General features: G+C 37.6%; 1 protein-coding gene across 1 annotated transcript; it reads right to left on the minus strand.

The window, feature by feature from the left end:
- Window positions 1-5254: 5254 nt before the first annotated feature.
- LOC133182637 (death-associated inhibitor of apoptosis 1-like) lies at window positions 5255-5797 on the minus strand. The gene has a single exon (XM_061317484.1). It carries the CDS (start codon window positions 5795-5797, stop codon window positions 5255-5257), a length of 543 nt encoding a protein of 180 aa, XP_061173468.1.
- Between the last annotated feature and the right edge of the window lie 16572 nt (window positions 5798-22369).

Below are 22369 nucleotides of genomic sequence, written 5' to 3' on the forward strand. Positions count from 1 at the left end.
CGATAAGTTCTGTGATGCCATCCGGGATAATCATACACCGTAAATGTACGCCATTGGTTCATTTTCCTATCACAGTAATGACAGTAATACTTTTCTACGTCAATCAAATAAATCAGTCTCCACGAAAAAATCATGATTGAGCTCAGTGTACTCAAAGCTAAGCTTTATATACCTTTTATTTATAGGGGGTGGTGTGCAAAAATGTGTTGGACTTACGTTTTTACTGAGATACTACTGTGGACGTTTTATTGACGTTATGCTGAGTCAGGCATAAGCAATACACAATCTTGGCAGAGATTCAAGTCACAGCTCGGTATGCATTGTGACGTCATGTGTCACAAAAAATGTTATAGTTGAAAAGAGAGAGAGAAAAATAAGACATTTTTTTTCTAGGTTTTTAATTCACAATAACATTAAAGTAACAAACATGGAATACTTTGACATAATTCTTTTTGAATAGGAAAAGTTCTCCTCATGTACAAATATTCTGTTTCACAAGCACAGTCCATGATGTCGTATCCTTCTTTGAGCACTTTATTTACATAATCTTTGATACAATCACGGATTTCTTCCATCCATTTCCCTTGAATCCAAGTCCTTGCTGGTCCCTCTGGTTTGTGAGCGAAAACGTATTTTACTTTCCATTTGAATTCCTGATATTGGGGTCGCCATGGTCCTAATATTACTTTTATAAGTTGTCCACATTCATGATCCGGTAATTTGATTCTCTTATACAGGTACACATCATTGACTCCTGTTTCTCCCGGATTCTTATCCATGAAATCTTGGATACATTCATCTTTATTTTTCATCCATTCTCCTTTTTTACTGGAACCTGTATGTTCTTGCATTTTCCAACGATATTCTGAGCTTAAAAAATCCATGTTGCTCTGACCTCAGTCAGATCAGAAATGACTCTTTTTTTTCCCCATTTTATATATATACTCTGTGATGTATCTATTTTTTAGACATTAACCCTGTGCATTCGTGGTCTTCTTAGGGGTATGATGCATCATCGTAGGACTAGGCATGATATAACCCACTGACGAACTGACACATACCATCCAATATTCTCGATTAGGATCATGTAAAGCTAACATGACCACACTGGTGACGATGAGAGATACACAGATAAATAATTGGGCGAAATAAACGATTTCTTCTCGAGGAATATTCTCTCCACAAAATTTCCAATGAGGCGTTATTTGATGAGATCCGTTTGGGGAATCCATGAATCAAAACTAGGGGGATATCCTTTCCACCGAACTTTGACTTCTTGAATGATTTTTTTCCCGACGCGTCGCTTTTTATACCCCAAGATTTCCTCCACTTCGTACACGTCGTCTTTTTTAATGATCTTTTGTAATTCTTTTTCGTAAAAAGTCCCTTCTAATTCCTCTCCGTTATAATCTTGCACTCTATACACGTAAGGATACCTTCCAGGAACTCTTTTAGAAATAGTAAACAGTTCTGTGGTCCAGTTAGGTAAATATCCTTTTTCAAATGTGTGTTTGGCTTTACTGATGCGGACCTGATCTCCTTCTTTAAACTGTGGTTTAAGAAACTGTTTCTGATTCGATGTCCCATATAAAGTTTTCCAGACTTTTAACACATTAGAAGCATTTACTTGAACTGGGGCTCTTTTGATACTCCGATGATAGGTATGATTGTAAGCATACACTAAATCGGGTAAAACTTCTAAATACCGTCTGGTTTTATGACGAGTAAAATAACGCCACATGCGTGCTTTGAGTGTACGCTGAAATCGTTCCACGATACTGGCTTTAGTGTCCGTATTACGAGTAGTAAAAAAATGAATGGATTTAAAAGCTTGTAAGAATTCTCGATTGGTAAATTCTTTTCCTTGATCCGATTGAATGCGGACGGGACGTCGACCGTCTTGTTGAAAAATCTCTTGTAATCCTCGAATCATTTCTTTTCCTGTTTTCTGTTTTAAAGGCACCACCCAGGCATATTTAGATAAGACGTCAATGGCACATAATAAAAACGTATATCCATCATTATGTTTCTTTAAACTGGACACATCTGCTAAATCTAATTGCCATTATTCATCAATATCGGTCACTCTAGTCTGTTGTCTCCGGAATTTTCTTTGAATGGGTTTATGTAAAGTATAAGTATCTTGCTCTTTTAACCATTCTCGAATCTTTTTCAGGGAAATTCCTAAAGGTTTGACCTGACGATACAAAGCTTGTATTCCTCCGTACCCTCTTTTAGGATCATAATAAATCTCTTTTAAAATATCTTCTACTTGTTTCTTTTTCATATTTTAGGCAATGAAAGCCAATTTTCGTCGATTTGTCCTAATTTCTTTTCTTCTTCGAGTTTGGCTTTTAATTCCTTTTTAGCTCTAAAGGGACTATATTTGGATCCTACCCTTGTCCCTACAGGGGTTGAAATGGGTTTTTTAATGACGGTTCCTCGATCTTCTAGGGGTCTACTCACTGGAGTGTCAAAAAAGGGAGAAAATCCACTATCGTCTATTTAGTGACTTTTAGGAGTACTGATTTTTCCAGGTCTCTACATGGCTTTTATAAGGTTTCCATTGCTCACATATTCTAGAGGTGTACGCGTCTCTTTTAAAGCTTGAGCAAATTGTTCTAATCCTGTAGGAACCGGATGAGTTTTACGAGAATAAGATCTCATACTATCAGCCATTAAATCCACAATGTTAGAATCGGGAATTTTTTGACCTCGATAACTAATTTCACCTTCTTTATTCCAAGTTAATACTTTAGGGTTTTTCTTTAAATGATTTAATAATAATCCAGCTTTTCTCTTCATGTTTTTATTCACTGTTTCAAGAATTTCATCGTCAATTTCAGCTGCTGGTAATGCTGCTGCTGCTGGGGCTGGAGCTGCTGCTGGTGCTGCTGGAGCTGCTGGGGCTGCCGGAATTTTCAGTTTAGAAATAGGTTCCTGTCTAGCTTGTTGTAAATAATTCCTATATCGATGAAGTTCCTGGCCATATAAAGCGACTTTTTCTTCTGGGGTTAAATCTTCACGTCTTGTAATCTCGTCCAATTCCTGACCTAAACTGATGGTGGATTGAAATTCCGGAGGTTTGGGTAATTTGGCCTTGAGATCATTTAATAAGACTTCGGGAACTAACACCATTTTACGACTCATATTTTTTTCTACTTCTTCTTGAGGACTTTATAGACGGATTGACCGGCATCCAACAATAAAGGTGCTGCTAAGATTAAAAGGGGTAAAATGTTTCCTCCTTTTTGTTGAAGTAATAAAGCTCGTCGTTTCTGGACAGATTGAGGTTTGACCAGTCTCCTGAAGATGTGTTTCTTAGGAGCTAGTTTTCGTTTATGAGCCGAACTAAGAGGTAACACTCCTTTTAATAGGTTGTACACGATCTCGCAGATTTTGAGAATACAATCTCCAGAACAATGTTTTAAAATACCCGTCTTTAATGGAGAGGAATAGTGAGGGTCAGATAACACTCTTAAAAGAGGCCAATGAGGTTTTAATCGTGTAGAACAGCATCCTTTCTTCTTCTTCTTCTTAGCCATCCTGGGGTTAAAATGAGGACATGTCCCAGGTTTCTCCCCTTTTTATACTCTCAAGGAGGAGCATACATGTCGTGTTTGGCCTTCTCGTGTTTATCTCTATTTTTCTGGGTGACGTAGAATTTAGAATATCGGCATTTATATCTCATTCCTTTAGGAAGTTGAGGTGTAGAAGCGGTCAGAGGTTGAAAGCATGCTATTTTAGGAGTGTGAATGGGTACTTTAATTCTAGGAGTGTGAATGGGTACTTTAATTCTAGGAGAGAGAATTCCCACATTGACTTGAGGAAACATTTCTAAATCGGGAGCTCTTTGACTGCCTATGGGTCCCATAGGACGATCCAATCTCATTTCAGCTTGTTTTTTTAATAATTCCCCAATAGTTTTTTGTCTTTGTTCTTTATAATACTGATTGATTTCGTTTTTTAAACTTTCAGGCATGGCTTTTCGTTGAGCTGGAGTTTTGGGAGTCGTTTTTTTCTTTCTACCACCTTTTCTTTGAGCAGCAGGTTTTCTCTTTTGAGGTTTTCTCTTCTTTCTGGTCTTTTGAGCTGCTCCTCCTACTCGGACCATCCAATCTGGAAATACTCTTTGTTTCTTATTATTGACTCGCACTACCACACTTTTTAAACGACGAACACGTCGTTTTTTAGGTGCATTCCATTTAAATAAATGACGAATGATGACTCCGCCTAGAAATCCGGCTCCTCCGCGTTTTAAAATGGCATTTTTTCTGTCTTGATCACTCGCCGGCTTATCGGCTATGATACTTAAATCTTGACGATGATTATTAATAAACTTTTGAGTCTGTTTATTGATAGGTAAGACCCCACGTATCAAATTTCGAGCTCCCATAGCAAACCAATTCAATAAGGCTTTACGCCCTAATTCGATTAAATGGGCTCGCTTGGCAGGATCTCGCTCCCGCTGTAAACGTCGTAACGTTTTCACTAATTTACTCTTGGCTGAGAGAGGTCGACCCATGACGACTGTATAATGATAAATGACAAGTTTAATGTTGGTACATTTTTATTTATACTCTTGTGGCATGTGTATAGTTAACAATTCAAACAATCGACTTCTCAATCTGTATTCGTCTGGGATCTGTGGATTCAAGTCAACCAGGAGATACCCGTGAGGAACACTGGTGGCTTCTTGATAGGCCGACATCAAATGAGGTAAGGCTAACTGTCGACTCAAGACACTGATTTGAGATTTGTCTCTGGGATTTTTAAACAACACTAAATAATGAGCATTCAAACTAATAGTGCGATGTTGTGGTGCCCGATCAAATAAATTCTGAGTAATGTAAATCACACTGGTATTCCGATGATGCGCTTTACGGGTAAACCAATCCACGATCGATTCGATGGCTTTTCCTCCCATCATGTCGTCAAAAATGAGTAAGTGAGGAATACTTAAATTGGCTACTAATTTCTCATCGTCTTCTGGAATATTTCGAATGAAGGAGACCTGATCTGTTAAAGAAGTATAAGCAGGTTGCCATTCTCGATAACACCAGACAATTTTTTGTGGCATGGGGGTAATCCAATGTAAATTTTCCACTAATTTCTTAACAAATTCCGTTTTCCCCGATTTAGATGGTCCTGCTACCACCATGGTAAATTCGTGTTTTAATTGAAAAGACGGGAGTGTCTCGTCAGGTTGCATGATGATAAATGAAGAGAAAAATAGGGTTTCAATCCTTTTTATTCAACACAGAAATATACGTTGGGTTCTCTTCACATCGGATCGACAGATGGGGCAATACCGGAAGGTGGGAGCACATAATGAACAGCAACATACGTGTCCACAAGGGAGTAAAGCCATTTGTAATTCTCCCTCTAAACAAATGTGACATTTTCCTGTGGCCTGAATCTCTGTAGAGGTTTGCTCTAGTAGAGGTTTAATTTCAGGTGAAACTTTGTATCCCACCCGGAGTAAATGGTTAATGAATACGATCATCACCCACTCACGTCCTTTGTAGGTATTGATGTAAGGACAATTAGGGTTCCAATAAGCATGTTCTACATAAGGATCGTCTGTAGGTTCCCAGTTGGTAAAACCCATACCACAATGAAAACAGATGGTCTTATCACCCACTCCCCTGTAATAAAATCCGGCTTTGGCTAGGTTGGGTAATAATCCTTTTAAATACTCGGGCCATCCCTCTTTAAAGGTAGCTTCTCTCTTTAAGAGCAGAGCATAGTTAGGGTAATGAGGAACCCCCTCTGGCTCCCTAGAATGATCAGCCATGACTGAAGTGTTCAAATATTTTTGCCCCCTTTTTATAACCCCCTTCATATTTTAGGGGTTTTCCCCACATAATAAAAACACATTTTGAAATACAGTATGTTTTTAATAACCATAAGGTAAAGTATTATAATCATTCATTAATTGTCTCTTATCATAGACAATTCTATATTGTTTTTCTAAAGGTACTGTCTTGACTTCATGTTGACGAGTCCTCTGTATTTTGTAAGGATAGGAGACTTGGATTTCATCCATTTCTTTCTTGAGCATTTTTTCTAATGTCTCTGGTGACACAATATGGAGGCCCGATAATTAAGAGTCAATCCTTTGACTTTACACACGGAATTTCCCTTGGCGGTGAGGTAAGCATAATTTTTAGGGCCTCCTGACATGAATTTGATAATGTGGTCCCCGTCTAATTCGTCGGTCCATTCTCCTAAACTGTGGCCAAGGGTAGGATTAAATTGTCTCTCCTTATGTTGGTATATGATACTGTCCGTATCGAAATAAAGGACCCGATTTCCTAAAGGTTGTAAAGTCTCGTAGAGGTGTAATCGGGCATGAACGGTAGTGAAACAGGCCAGTACCACGTTTCCGAAGGGACACTCTTCTACAAATTCCTGTTTCTCTTGATAATTCACCAGCATCATGTCCAATTCCGGGTCCTCTTTATTTTCTAAGAGTTCTAGCCCTTTGATGTCAATGGTCGAATCTTGTAAGAGTTGCTGTAATTCCTCTTCTTCGGTCAAGTATCGAGTTTTAGGTAATAACAGGCGTTGAGCGAATTTTCCCCACAGGCAATTTAAAAAGAGTTTGGCTATCGTTCTTCGCACCGGATTTTTTTCTATACTTAACAGGTCCATTCTGATCCCTTCTCTTTCTATTACTTTACGAATGTAATCTAGTTTCTGTTCCTCCGTCTGACAATCAGGTGGGAATCCAGACGCTTCCTGTTTGATCTTTAAGAAGGTATCGATGTAAGATCTGAATAAATCTTTACTACTTTCTGGAAAATGCCAAACCTCGTAAATCCGCTCTAAGGTATATCCCATGTCTAGGGCTTTATGTAATTCTGTAGTCACCCAAGTACCTGTAAGACTGCGTTCCTGGTCTGTGTGTTGACATCGATGTTTAGAAGTAGAGTCCTGTCGTTCCGCACAAGTTTGACATAATGGAAATAATAACTTGCCTCCTGTGCGATAAGGTAAAACGGGGTGATAAAGCCCTCGGAATGGTAAGACCCGACAGTGAATGAATGAGGCCGAAATAAGTTCTCACGTCCTGGAATTGGTCTGTAATGATCTGAGGATGGCCTAGGGGAAAAGGTCTGTGTTTTAACACGTAAGGGTATAAGGAACAGACGTCCACGTATCTCATGTCCCCCTCCTCACAATACAAGCGTGTAGCATTCGTGCGGCCTCCGTACAGGGCTTCTCGGGGGTTCAAAAGATCTGGAATGTCCAGATCTCGTACATAATTCTGTAATGCCACATCTCATTGCCGCACTGGCAAAAGTGATGGATTCCTGGAAGGGGTCTACATGGACCAAGGTCTTGAGAGTGGCTCGAAACTGAGCACAGCATCGTCGTAAAATATCGACGTCTGAAATACAATAGTCTAAAAATTCCTTCTGGAAATCAAACACTTTTCCGGCTTGTTGTTCGTACCATTGGTAAAAAGCCTGTCGTCCACTAATAGACATGTCGTCCGGATTGTAGAATGCCGCCGGTGGATAAGGCCCCACATAATTCTGGTTCTGTTCTGTATTAAAAAAGTGAGGGAAATACCCTTTTTTCAGTTCTGTGAATCCGAAAGCAGAGGGCATTTTAGACAGAGCAAAAGGTAAAAAATTATAAGAGTCGATGAATTTCAATCCGCAGATTTGCATGGATAAGATTTTACTGCCGTTCATGATGACTGTAGGCTTCATGCAGGCGGAATGCACCAGGTAATTTAAAATGAACTGTCCGTCATATCCTTTGAAATTGTGGGCAATGATGATGGCCTCGTCGTGTAATAAGGCGGAATTCTTATTTCCTGTGTCGGGTTGTAATAACCAGTCCATGAAGTGTTTTAAGGTATCTGGCCCTTTAAACACGTGTTGACGGGGTCCCATGTGTCGACAGTGAGGACAGGGATCTTCTATGGGTAAGTGTCCGCAATGTTGACATACGCGGTGTGCCACACATAAATTAGGGACGTGGATGCCGTTTTCCTGTGTACATTCGAAATCGAAATAAATATAAAACTGTAATGTCTCTTTGCCTTTCTTTTTCTTTTTCTCAGGCTTCAGTTGATTGTAGCACTGATGATCCGTGTCTACAGTTTTCTTACAGATCTTACATTGTTTCTGTCCTCCGCAATGATGATGAGGGAGTAACATTTTAGGCATCCATTTCTCACAATGGTCGCATCGTCCCATTAAACTGCATACTGTTGTGGCCGTATTCTTACTGAAAGGTCGTAAATGGTTTTCGTAGCAAGTTCTGCTCTGAAAAAATCCCTGGCACTGGCTACAATGAATGTGGCTCCCGTCTGGAGGGCAGGGCGTGTCTGTTAAACAAAAGGAACATCGGTAGGACACTTGGTACGATGGTCTGTGATTTTCCTGTAGCCCACATCGCAATGATCACAATAGTATTGATTGCCTGTCACACCTGGCATAGACAAAATAGCATCGTAATGATGCTCATCTAACAAAAGGTTTAAACAAGTTCCATCTCCGACGCCTTTGTATATGGGCTCTAAACTGAGTTTAGAGGAGGTGGACTTGAACTGAAATATTTTCAGTCGATAGCGAGGGGCTAACACCTGTTGTAATTTTCCCCATTCTTCGGGTCCACAAGGCTGATGAATATCACACCCGGCTTGTTCCATGAGAGCTATAGCTTCGTTTTTCTGGTCATTAGCTCTTACATCTCCTAACCTCATGCGTTTCCATAATTTTTCCCATTCAACTAAACTCTCTGGATTTTCCGGTTTTTGACTGTGTAACCGGGTGACTACAATGGCTCGAGCTAGACAAAATTTATCCCAAGGATTGTCGATCTGAAGGATGCATCGTTTATTTTTCTTAAAACTCTCCTTGTTGACCATCAGGTGTTTGGTATTCTGTCCACCACTGCCTTCTGGATATTTGACGTGAAACATGTCGAATTCCATAGACCCGTCTCCCAGTTTAAAATCTTTCTTGGATTGTTGCACGGCTTCTATTTTATTTAAAATGACGTCCTCGTTTAAATGTTTACATTGCGTAAACTCGTACCAAATGTCGGAATCCAGAGAAGGGTGGCGAATGTTCAGGCGTACATAATCGTTAGGGTTACACTGCATGTGATATTTGACATTCTGTAGCATGTCTCTAAATAATCGCCGAACAAAGCCTCTGTTTTCCTCCTCTGGAAATTCTTTAAAATTCACACTGTACACATCTTCTTTAGCTTTAAATTTTCTGGAATGCTTAGCTTTATTGAGTCTCACTTGGTAATACTGGGAAATGGTCTTTGGCTTCGGTGGTGGTGGTGGTGAATGAGGTGGTGATGAAGACGGAGAGGGTAGTTCTTCTTCAGGTAGATTCCTTAAAACTTGTAGGTGTTGAGCTCGGTTGGCTTTGGCTCTCTTTAATCTTTCCATTAATCTTGCATTTTTTTTCCTGAGGACTAATTCTCTGGTTCTCTGTCGAGAAATAATTCTTTCTAATTCTTTCTCCCGTTTTTTCCATCTCATAAGTTGTTGTGCATGTAACAATTGTTTCAAGGCACTATCAAAATTCATCTTGATAGATCTGACAACAAAATGAGCTGAAAGTCGGAGAAAGGCTGTATTTATAGAGTGTATGACGTCACAATGCCTAGGTAGTTCGCTGATCCAAGACTAAGTATTGAGACGTACACAGTACGTACAAAAGGGTATATAAAGCAGAGCTGGAAATTTTAGGATCAGTCTTAGTGGGCATTTGTTACTAGACAGACGTAAAAATATGGCAGAGGAAAAGTCCATGAATTCACCTCCACTCATACCAGAGACACAGGATAGTATTGAAGGAAATGAAAGAAGTTTGATATGTGATATCTTAGATCAAATGACCAATGTAATGGAGATACTTCAACAGACTATTTGTGAGTTTAAAGAAGACATGATTACTGAGATTCGTGTGTTTAGAGGAGTGATAATGAATGAGATTGGAAATCTAGAAAAGAAAATAGAGACTAGTCAGGATCAAAAGCAGGCTAACAACAAGAGGAAAGTTCCTACTACCCAGACAGAGAAGACCCTGAAACTCCAGAAGAAAAAGTAAATATTATGTACATATTACTTGAATAAATCATCTTACACACTTTTGACTGTGTTATTGTTTTTTCCGTTTTCAGAAAATAGAGAGAGGTTTGCTCTGTGTGAATGACACACATGACGTCACAATGGTATACTTGAATCGATGCCAAGATTGTGTATTGCCTAGGCCTGAGTCAGCACAATACGTAGATCAAACGTAGACCCCCCTTTTTTTTACTTGGGTTTTTCCAGGGTGTATACTAGATTGAACCGGTCATCTGGGGCCAAAAAAAAGTGTACTCAGTTGACCCGGCCATCCAGGATCTGGGGGGACAAAAGTGCACTCAGTTGACCCGGCCATCCAGGCTCCTTATACTACTCAGACTTTCACAAAATTAACTATTTTTTTAACCTTAACACCTATAGACCTTTCCTTTTGACTTACATTTGAAAGACTTTAATATTGGCCTTGAGCTGCCATTCGGGAGCATCAGTGTTTCAGAAACACATCCTGTTTTCTCAAGTAAACCTTTCTCTAGTGTGCCCCCTTTTAAAATCTTTTTATACTTTCTTTTAAATTTCTTCCAATAAGTTGTCTCCAGTGCGTGTTACTTAGCATATAAATTTTCTTTTAAAAATCTGAAATAATTTAGTATGATTCATTACATTTGTACATTACAACAATCATTGAAATAGCAGACAGTCCGTACAGTTGTACAAAAAATACACATGTGACATATAAGAGCCCTACCACCGACCGTTCAGAAGATATGGCCAAGGTTAAAGTTTGGTAAAATCTTACAAAAGTAGGTCAAACTCCAAGGTAAAGAGGTCAAATATGTTGGTACCCAAAGGGAGTTCTTATTATAAGGAATATAATATGTGAAATAAGAAAGGCCTAGCGACAACCATTTAAAAATTATGGGCAAGGTTTAAGATTTTGCGAATAAACAGATTAACAAGCAAACAGATACATGTAGACAGACGGACGGACAGACCAAAAACAATATGCCCCCAAATCTTCTATCACGAGGGCATTAAAATGATAGTCATAAAAAAGAGGAGCATGGCAAAAAATCCAGGAGGAGCAATGCACGCACCCAACAACGCTCCTACGATTCCAACATTTGAATACACGGATGTTGAAAACATGAAAACGCATTGTGAAAACGTTATCCATCAAAAACCAAATGTTTTCTTTTTGGTCATTGATAAAAGTAATAGCCGATGGATTGATTCAGAGGCGGCCCGAGAACCCTCGATATAACTATGGTTGCTAGAACCAAAGAGAAATTGATTATGGAAACTACTTTAATTCTAGCGAATGCATGTTCCGCATAAAATTTGACACGTCAAACTTTGCTGATAATTTCATCCCCCTGACAACGTAGTGATATTATGGAGATAAAATAACTGGCCCGTTTGAGCGTACAACTTACATCAACGCAAAATTATGGACACGTTTTACAGAACGTTTTTAAAGTCGCCTGCGTGACGCAGTGGTTAGAGCGTTTGTTCTAGAGTCGCGGAGTATGGAGTTGATCCTTAGTCGCGGTTTCGAATCCCACTGCAGGACTTGGAGACCGGTCCTTTGGATAACCCGGTATAAAATAGGTGCACCGAAAAGATCCCTCACTGCTCAAAGGTCGTAAGTACGGAGAATAGGGTGGCATCTCAATATGAGTGAAAAATTTTCGAAGGGGAGGTAAACAAACAAAAGAAACGTGTTTTTTAGCTCTACTGATCAGAGACCAGCGGAGCTTATGCGATAGTAAGGTGTCTGTCGTCCGTCCGTCTCTCTGCTTGTCTGTAAACAATTTTTTTAAAATGTTACTGTAACTCCTCCATCAGTTTTGGTCAAATTTCAGAATAACATGGTACATGAGTAGGATAAACTTAGATACATAATTCTGTATATCTGTTTTTGACTTTGATGAACGGTGTTGCCATGGTTAATAAACATAGAAATTTCTATGAAATTCTTACAAACGCCCCTCCTCCTATATAGTTTTAATGTACTACTTGAATAATTGCAGTATAACTGGGCACATAAGTAGACTACACTAAGATACACAAGTTATAGCTTTTCAAAAAGCTTGCCTGACTAAATCAATCAATATCTATGGAACGTACAAGCAAGAGAAGTGCTAAACGTTTTCGTCATCAAGGAGCGGCATAGTTGCGATACTTCATTGTACAAGATGTAAAACTGACTTTCTCAAATGTCATAACCAAATACTACAGATTAACGAATATGTAAGACATGCCACTGTTTGATCATTTATTAGTTAGCCCACGGACTGATTTGTTACGTTGGAATGAAACTGCAAGTGCGCTTGCGTAGATTGGAATTCTGGGAAAAACAGTTAGACGAGTCGTTCTAAAGAAATTACATTACTTTTCTTACCTGTGGGCGCTTCGTCTTCATGCACACTCTTCGGTCATTGACAGATTGATGAGAATGCCTCTATTTATAGACTGGTCGACGAAGTAACAGTTTTAACCAAGAAAGCTGTCTTGAAATGTTTGAAACAAAAATGCTTCAATGCTGCCCTGAGACGCGAAGTAAATGGCCGGTACACTTTATAGCTAGAGCAAGATACTGATAATTAATACCCCACCCCCTCCGCGGACAAAACTCACTTGTGGAGATGGTCTTACCATATACATGTATTATAAATGAGTTTAATATACATATTTATGTACAGTTTTAAAAGCGTTTTCAGTTTTACTTTTCAATCGATTTCAGGACCTTTCTTATTTCTTCTATAAGAATGTTTTGTTTTTTTAATGAAATGAAAACCAGTACAGTTCATGCTGTCTTCTTCATTTTGCCGATTCTTTACTTAGAACCTTACGGGAGTGAAGCCCATTCCTCTACGGGTACTGGCCTACACTTACAAGGAAACCCTTGTTCATCACAATGCATGGAATACTAGTAATATGCCACTGGCTGACTTTCCAAGTCTTTTAAAAAGCTAACCTTGTAACGTACATTATATTGTAATATTGAAAGAAAAGGGGGAAAATAGACTGAATCAAGAAGGGATGTCCAAATAACCTGGTGGAAGGAGTTTGTTTAATATGATTGGACTAGTCCACTTATGGGATAACTGTGGAACAAAATAGTAAGAATAATTAGCAAACCCCATTGCTTTAGTGTTGCCTGCCCATATACATTATACAATTGTTATTAGTCCCCTACCGGTGAGACTGGAGGGGGCTATAGGTTTCCTCTGAGTCCGTCTGTCGGTCTGTCTGTCCGTCTTTCTGTCCCTCTGTCTGTCTGTCCCACTTGATTTTCTGCAATTTTTTTTCTAAACGCTTGCAGAAATTGATCTGATTTTTGGGATGTGAGTGTATCTTGATGAGTTACAGATTAAGTTTGCATTTCGTTCCGCTTCATTAATTTTTGACGGAATTACGACCTTTTCAATTTTTAAGGGTTTTCCGCAATTTTTTTCTAAACGCTTGCAGATATTGAGCTGATTTTTGGTATGTGACTCAAGCTTAATGAGTTATAGATAAAGTTTGCATTTCGTTCCGCTTCATTGATTTTTGACGGAATTATGGCATTTTCAATTTTTAATGGGAACCAGATTACACTTGCCGGTAGGGGACTAGTATTGCTAATGCAGTACTCTCAGAATGCTTGTTTTAAAAATGATATAAAATTTGCAGTTAACAAAAAATCTGAAGCTTAAGAATCAGGATAAAAGGACAATATTTATTTCCATAGACGTTATCACTCCCATTTAATAGTACAATCCAAGAAAAAGACGCGAAGACATTTGGTGCAAAATGATTGTATCACCACCTTTCGTAGAAGAAAAATGGTATAGAAACGCAGAATAAATGTTACACGGACATGCCCGTATAAAGAATCGCAAAGAATAAACAGGTACATGCAACAACAAAAAAAAATGAAGGAAGTAAACATGTCATTATTTTGCATCAGTAATATGATTCTTTCTTCTGCAAACTGTATTTGCTAAAATGCAGGTAAAAAATTCTGATGTAAATCAGCTTACACAAAATCTAGCTCACTAAGTAAGAGCGTTTAGTTTCTGGGCGTGGAAATATTGATCCTTATACTGCCTGACGCTCGTGACGCCAGGCAATAACTCCGTGTATAGGTTTGTGATTTTAATTAACAATGTTGCAATGATTACAAAAATAGAAATTTCTGTGATTTTTTTTTCAAAACGCCTACTCCGCCTGCAGTTTTGGTCAGATTTCAATAAAACTGTCTACATAAAAAGACTTCAATTAGATACATAATTTCTTATATCGGTTTTTTGATTTTGATGAATTGTGTTGCCAGGGTTACTAAAATATAAATTTCTAGGAAATTCTTTAAAAAACCCTACTTTTCCGATTCCAATAAACCTTTTTACACAGGTAGACGATACTCAGACCCGTAATTGTATGTCAGTGAATGGGGTTGTAATGGGTAGTTATATAGAAATTTCAAAGAATTTCTTTGATGTTTGATTTTGATGAACGCCATTGCCATGATTATTAAAAATAAGAAAAATTTGTTAAATTCTTTTAAAGGCTACTCATTTGCATTAGCAATACTAGTCCCCTACCGGCAAGTGTAATCTGGTTCCCGTTAAAAATTGAAAATGTCATAATACCGTCAAAAATCAATGAAGCGGAACGAAATGCAAACTTGATCTATAACTAATCAAGGTAAAGTCACATACCAAAAATCAGCTCTCAATATCTGAAAGCGTTTAGAAGAAAATTGCGGAAAACCCTTAAAAATTGAAAAGGCCATAATTCCGTCAAAAATCAATGAAGCGGAACGAAATGCAAACTTGATCTGTAACTCATCAAGATACACTCACATACCAAAAATTCAGCTCAATATCTGCAAGTGTATAGGAAAAAAGTGCGGAAAACCAAGTGGGACAGACAGACAGAGGGACAGACAGACAGACTTGAAGGAAACCTATAATCCCCTCCGGTTTCACCGGTAGAAGACTAATAATGTTTTATAAAGGCTATATCAAGTTATTGTTTTAGAAGAGGGTGTTGCAAAAAAGGCTAAGCTTTTCCCTACAAGAAATAAAAAGAATTGCAAGACCTTATTATTTCTTAGTATGAAATTACATTTTGAGGGTAAGAACCACTTTGCTATTTCAAAATTCACATATGTATTAAAATATAGACAAACTGTATAGTTTACTTAGGTAACCGTACATAATTTTTCACTTCGTTTTAGGCAGGCATATGTCTGTACAGTAAATTTACACTGCGTGCTTTTGCATAATTAGTTTTTAAACATTTAATAGCCCTCCCATAAATATCTTTTGCTCGTTTGTGCAACAGAGAAAGAAATAAACATGAGAATTTCAAGAGAACATATCTGTAAAATGTATTAATAAAATATACACATTAGGCCGACTTTTGCTGTCATACAGGCTTAGACACAGTAGTTGTATACACGTATCTGAGTTATGGACAGGGGATCTACCGCTGACAAAGTATTTTTTTTTTCAGATGCTGTGATAAGTTTTATTAGGTCACCTGAGTCACTCAGGTGACCTATTGCTAGCTGTTTTTGGCCGTCATCGTTTTGTCGTTGTTATGACAAGCAAGGGTGCTTCTTTCACATTTGTGCAATTCATGACCCCTGAGTTGAGGGTTCTGGTGTTACGGTGGTTCTCTGTTGATTATTAAGAGAAAATGCATCAATTCTTTGAAAATCGTCTGTGCTCCTGGGTACTTAGCAGATAAACTAAGTACGTGGTTTAAGATGAGCAGTGGTGCATCTTATAAAATTGTGAATTTCATAGCCCCTGGTTCAGGGCGTGTTAAGGCGGGCTCGGTTGAATATATAGTGAAAGTGCATTATTTCTTTGAAAATCTTATTTGCTCTTAGGTTTTAAGCAAACAAGCTAATTGCATAGTTTTAATGAGCAGGAGTATCTCTTCCAAAATTATGAATTCCACAACCCCTGGGCGGATTTCTGGTGTTAAAGCGGGACTCTTTTGATTATTTAGTAAAAATGCTTTATTCCTTTGAAAATCTTTTTTCGCTGCTCTGGGCATTAAGCAAACAAACTAATTGCATGGTTACGATGAGTAAGGGTGCCTCTTTCAAAATTGTTAATTTCATGGCCCAAGGGGTTTCTGGGGGTGGCTCTTTCGATTTTATAATGAAAATGCATTAATTCTTTGAAAATCTTCTCTGCTTCTGAGTATTGAGCAGAAAAACTTGAAGTGCGTAGTTATGATGAGCAAGATGCTTCTTTCACCATTGTGAAATTTGTGGCCCCAGTGTCAGGATTTCTGGTGTTGGGGGCTGTATTGACTATACAGACTGTATTGTGAAAATGCATTATTTCTTTGAAAATCTTCTCTGCTCCTGGGTATTGAGCAAACATACAATACAAAAGGCACTTTCATAGTTTTTAAGGATAACGAATACATGTAAGAATAGATAAATAGAAAGGAGACAAAATAACTATCTTTGTACAATAAACGTTCTTCAAACAACAAAAGAGGCCAATGTGAGAGAAAATGAGATGAATTACTAATAGTGCTCAAGCACTATTGTTTTGCTTAGTTCACATGGTGATAGTGACAATATGGGGCAAGAGAATTTATCTGCTTAAGATTTGTTATGGTGTACTAGACTAATTATTTTGTTGATCCGTGATCATCCTAATTCTTTTGCTATTAGACAACATATCTTCATCTTTCAAGCTATATATCATTTTTTTAATTTTATACTTCTGTGTATCCTTTATAATTACAGTCTTGTATTATACTCAGGTGACCGTAAAGGCTCTCTGGTCTCTTAACTTTGTCCCCTCATCCTTGAAAGATGATTTCACTTCCAGGGTAAGACTCAATGAATCACTTCGTTTCCAATGCATTTCCACTTATCAATGTATATCACATGTAGCATATTATCGAGTGTTTATGTTGTTTATGTAATAAGCTTGATTTTACTTGCGGTGAAAGAGTGTCATTGATCATTTCTAATTCATTCACACTTAAAAACAAATATTTTAATGTATATCAGCTTATTATCAAGTTGTCCCTTACATGATAAGTTTGTAAAGCGCCCTCAGTCCACATATCTAAAACATGGCCCAAATAAGATTTTTTTAACAAACAAGAGACCCAAGGGCCTTAACGGTCACCTGAGTATAATACAACATTGCAAAGGATCTGCAGAAAAATAAAACTGGAGGTACTGTAAGTGACATACCAAAATAATACCCCCGCTACAAGTTTTTTAAAGTGCCCATTTAAATTATTGTAAAGTGACTTTAAACTTGCAAAAAGACCTTGGTTTAAAAAATAACAAATCCCCTGATCATGAGTAAACTTTTAGACCTGTTTTACACTTTTTATACCAGTGAACTTGAACTTCCCACAATGAACTTGGGTCAAAGTTATGACACAGATTCAGGTCATAAACACGCACTCAGGTCATAAACAATTTTTGTATCGAGTATGAGTTTCCATTGATTCTCCATGAAAAAATTATAGCTAAACAAGATTTTTTTTCTTTTTCTGCTAGTAACCTTGAACTTCCCACAATGACACCTGGTCAAGGTCAAGCACACCCTCAGGTCATAAATAATCTTTGTACAAAGTATGGGCTTCCATGATTCTGTATTACAAAGTTATAGCTCAGACAAGAATACTTTACTTTTCTGACCTTGAACTTGCCAAAATGACCTTGCATCAAGGTCATGACATACTCGGGTCATAAATAATCTCTGTACCGAGTATGAGCTTCCAACGATTCTCCATTAATAGGTTATAGCCCGGATAAGATTGCACAGACAGATTGACAAGGTGATTCCTATATATCCCCATTAAACTGTACTTGTCCCCATTTGTCACTATCACCATTCTGATCAAACAAAGCACTACTAGAAATTCAATCTCATTCTCTCTCACATTGCCCTCTCTTGTTTTGAAGAACATATCATGTACAAAGATAAGGCATTTTTGTTTCTTTATTTATCTAATATTATATTCTCCCTCACTTCGTTCGTCCGAATATAAATCAATGAAGTGCTAAATTAATAAAACACAACACATATTAAGTAGGAACGCTGCTCGCTAGTGCTTTTATTCCATTATATACTGCTAACACATAACCATATCACATTAACTAATACAACTGTATAGCCCAAATTCATTGCACTCCATTGGATTTGCATCACTATCAGCCATATCTTTAAATCCTAGCGAGCGAGCTTAGAGTACCACATGGCCTTACTATTTATACCCTATATAACCACGTGACTTTCAAAGAAACTTTTCGAACACGCTACATAATACCATACCGCACATAATTTTAATTTACAACTCTATTCGACCATAAAAAACCACGAAAGTACCTTTTGAAATATAAATTATCAAAATTCTTCTAGAATTCTTTTAATCAATTGAACTTTCAATTACATTATTTACAGTGATTAATTATCACAGGGTGAATAGCAAAGGGGAATATCTTCTCTCAGTAGACTAAAAATTAACAGGGCCTCACCCTAGCACTGGAGGCCCTACACCCAGGGCCGAGAAATTCACTAATTTTGGAAGAGTCATCCCTGCTCATCATAGCCATGCACTAAGTATGTTCAATAAATACCCAGAAACGGAAAAAAAAATTTCAAAGAACTAATGCATTTTCACAATATATTCAACAGAGCCCCACCCTAGCACCAAAACCCCTGACCCAGGGCTATTAATTTCCTAACTTTGAAAGAAGCTTTCTTGCTCATCATAACTGAACAATTAATTTGTCTGCTTAATACCCATGGGCAGGAAAAGAAGATATCAATAGAATTTATGCATTTAGCATTTAATTTCAATATCTGATCAATAGAGCCCTGCCATACCACCAGAACTCCTGACCCAGGGGCCATGAATTTCACAATTTTGGAAGATGCACCCTTGCTCATCATAACCACGCATATAAATTATCTACCAAATACCCAGGAGCAGAGAAGATTTTCAAAGAATGAATGCATTTCACTTTATAATCAATAGACCCCTGCCCTTAAAAACCAGAACCTCTGATCCAGGGGCCATGTAATTCTTTGGAAGAGGCACCCTTGCTCATCATAACTATGCACTTTAATACCCAGGATCAGAGAAGAAGATTTTCAAAGAAATAAGGCACTCTCACTATATATTCAATAGAGACCCGCCCCCCAATATTAGAACCCCTGACCCTGGACCCACAAATTTCAAATTTTTTGAAAGAAACACACAGCTCTGCATTTAGTTTATTTGCTAAATACACATGAGCAGAGAATATTATCAAAGAATGAATGCATTTTTACTACATTATCAATAGAAAAAGTAGAGTTCCGCCGTAACACCAGAACCCCTGACCAAGGGACCATGGAATTCACAATTTTGGAAGAGGAACCCTTGTTCATCATTTGGTTTGTTTGCTTAATACCCAGGATCAGAGAAGATTTTCAAAGAATAATGCATTTTCAATATATAATAATCAACAAAGCCCCAACATCAGAACCCTTACCTGAGGCCACAAAGTTCACAATTTTGGAGGAGGCATCCTTGCTCATCATAACCATGCAATTAGTTTATCTGCTAAATATACGGGGGAAGAGAGGAGGATTTTAGAAGAATTTGTGCATTTTCACTATATGATCATTAGAGCCCACCCTATCTCCAGAACCCCTGACCCTGGGGCCATGAATTTCACCATTTGCGTAGAGGACTCAATGCTTATTACACCTATCATTATCACCCCACGATCGCGACGCACGTCGCACGACGGACGAAAACCGATAGCAATGGGTCACCTGAGTGACTCGGGTGACATAATTAGCTTAAAATGAAGACAATTTCCAGAGCCTCTTTGGTACAAAACTCAACCTGATCACATTTCTCTTTTTGACAACTGAATATAGATAAAATCCTTTACTGTAGTAATTAACCGGTAGCCCATCCTTTGAGAATATTAACCGATTATTGACATCAAGTTAACAAAGTGTATTATAAGTTTTGCATGAAAATAAAATGAACTAAAAGAATACAATTTTCCGCCAGTTTCTTCATGAAGTCCCTCAAATTATTGCTCCTAGGGAGCTGGGTTGAGGCCACAACAGATATAATCTGAACATTTTCATGATTTACATGGCTATATTGTCTAATTAACTTAAGCAGTGTAGATTAAAATTTGTTGAAACCTTGGCTTGGATTCTGTTGCCATAAAGGGTGTTCAAATTTATATAGAGAAATGTCTGGGAAAGATATCTTTGAAAATTCTTCTTTCTCGAGATCTACAAGTCTAGAAACTGTCTTAATTATAAGTAACTATATATGATTCAAGTTTTTGTTGTTTTTTTTTTGGGGGGGGGTATTAGCAACCTTGGACCCTTGTAGAGATAGCACCATAAATAATTATATGCATTGAAATTTATAAGAAAATTTCTATAAGAATTATCTTAGTCAGAACTACAAGGCTACAAAGTCTTGTAATAATACGCATGTATTACAGAGTACTTGTATTGTAGGATAAACTCCCATGACTTGGTAAAAGATCCAAAGATTTACAGAGAGTTGTAAAGGGAAATTTAAAAAAAATAAAGATTATTTTAGTTCCCGAGAATTACAGGGGTACAAATTGTGAAATATCGCGTTTCTTATTTGGTACAGAATCTAATTTTTCAAACCATAGACCCCTCAGGACGATTATATAGCCACAAAATGAGTCCAGGCTTTCCCCTCAGGACAATTATGTAGCCACAAAAGGGGTCCAGGCTCTTTGAAAAAAGGAAAGACGTGTTTTTAATCACCACCACCTCCCCTCTCCCTACCCCGTTTGAAATGCGGGGGTTTATCAAGATGGGGGTGTCCGCTACGCTTTGGGGTATTCATCTCTTATCCGCAATTCCTTCTATACAATAAAATTTAATGAGATTTTCCGAGAATCTTAATTACAAAGTGTCATTGTGCACTTTCTATTTAAAGTTTGATCAGACACACGTTTGGGCTCCAATAGCAAAACATGGATTTTGCCATTATATTTTTAGGGAAGTATGGGTATTATTTTGTGAGCTCATTGCTCACAGTACCTCGTTTTTATTTTTTGTGAAGAATATAGGACTGCAGACTCATTTATGTGTACTCATCAATTAGGGGAGAGAGAGTTGGTTAATTATTTGGTGGTCCCAACTTATTTGTGTGGATTTAAAATCGATTGGTTCCCTATACTACAAAGGGATATATTTCCTTATTTTTATGAACCTGCTGTTGTTGAGAAGATACAAAAGAATGTTTTCCCTGCTTAAAACTTTTCTCATCTATTGTGGCCCTAAGCCTAACTCCAATGGTAATAGTCTGGACAACTCTGAATCTACACTACCTGAGGTTTATTACAAACTCGCATATTTATTAATTTGATTGATTGTGGTCTGACTGTTTTTAAGAAGATTGGGGAAAAAAACATGATATAAAACGTTTCCTATTCATTTATCGGGAAAATGTTGATCCCTATTATGGTGCTCTCCTGTGTACTGTCCTTCCTAACCTAGGGGTCATGGCGTTAAGCAAAATTCAATTAAAATTAAATGAGGAAGCTTTTACTTCAGTTTTTTTCCTGGTTATTGCTATATTAAAATGACCCTTACATATTTAACGGTGGATCATCTTTTTATACGAGGTTTACTCCTTTTTGAATAAACTTTATAACGAGCGCAGTGAGCTCTAACGACAACGCCTGGTCGAAGAGAAAATTCGGATTGTGCACATTTATCCAAACTCACCTTAAAGAATATTGCTGATAAGTAGCAGATTAAACTTTCTTTATTTAAAATTAACATTAAGCAAAAGTGTCTAGAAAATTTCTTTGCATTTTCTGTGGAAAATTGAAGGCTTTATTTTCATTGTCAGACAGTACTAGATTTAGTCAAGCTTGTTGGACCAAGTCGTTCAATAGCATTCTTATGGTAACTCAATCTTGGAAATGCCATACTATCTTATCTAGTTACACGTAATTACATTTAACTCTCCAATGGGGAGCATGAAGATCAATGAGAACTTGCTTAACACCCAATCAAGACCAGAGCATTGGCCGTTAAAACAAAATTAATCTTGATGAAGTTTTTATCCATTTTTGTTTAAATTTTATGTGTTGTAATGATTTTTTATCTAAGCATGCTTAAAAGAGAAATATAACATAGAATAATTCAAGTACGAGTCTCATTTTCTGAGATGAAACTGAATTTAACTTTTCCTGATTCTTTGCAAAGGAATTCATTTTTGGACAATAATTAATTTGCTCACCTCAGA

Source organism: Saccostrea echinata, unplaced genomic scaffold, assembly GCF_033153115.1.
Source record: "Saccostrea echinata isolate AGI-Se365-2 ecotype Australia unplaced genomic scaffold, CSIRO_AGI_Sech_v1 ptg000009l, whole genome shotgun sequence".
In the NCBI taxonomy this organism is placed as follows: domain Eukaryota; kingdom Metazoa; phylum Mollusca; class Bivalvia; order Ostreida; family Ostreidae; genus Saccostrea; species Saccostrea echinata.

Coding starts and splice junctions, on each gene's coding strand:
- LOC133182637 (XM_061317484.1), bottom strand. CDS start 5,797: ATGGCTGATCATTCTAGGGAGCCAGAGGGGGTTCCTCATTACCCTAAC.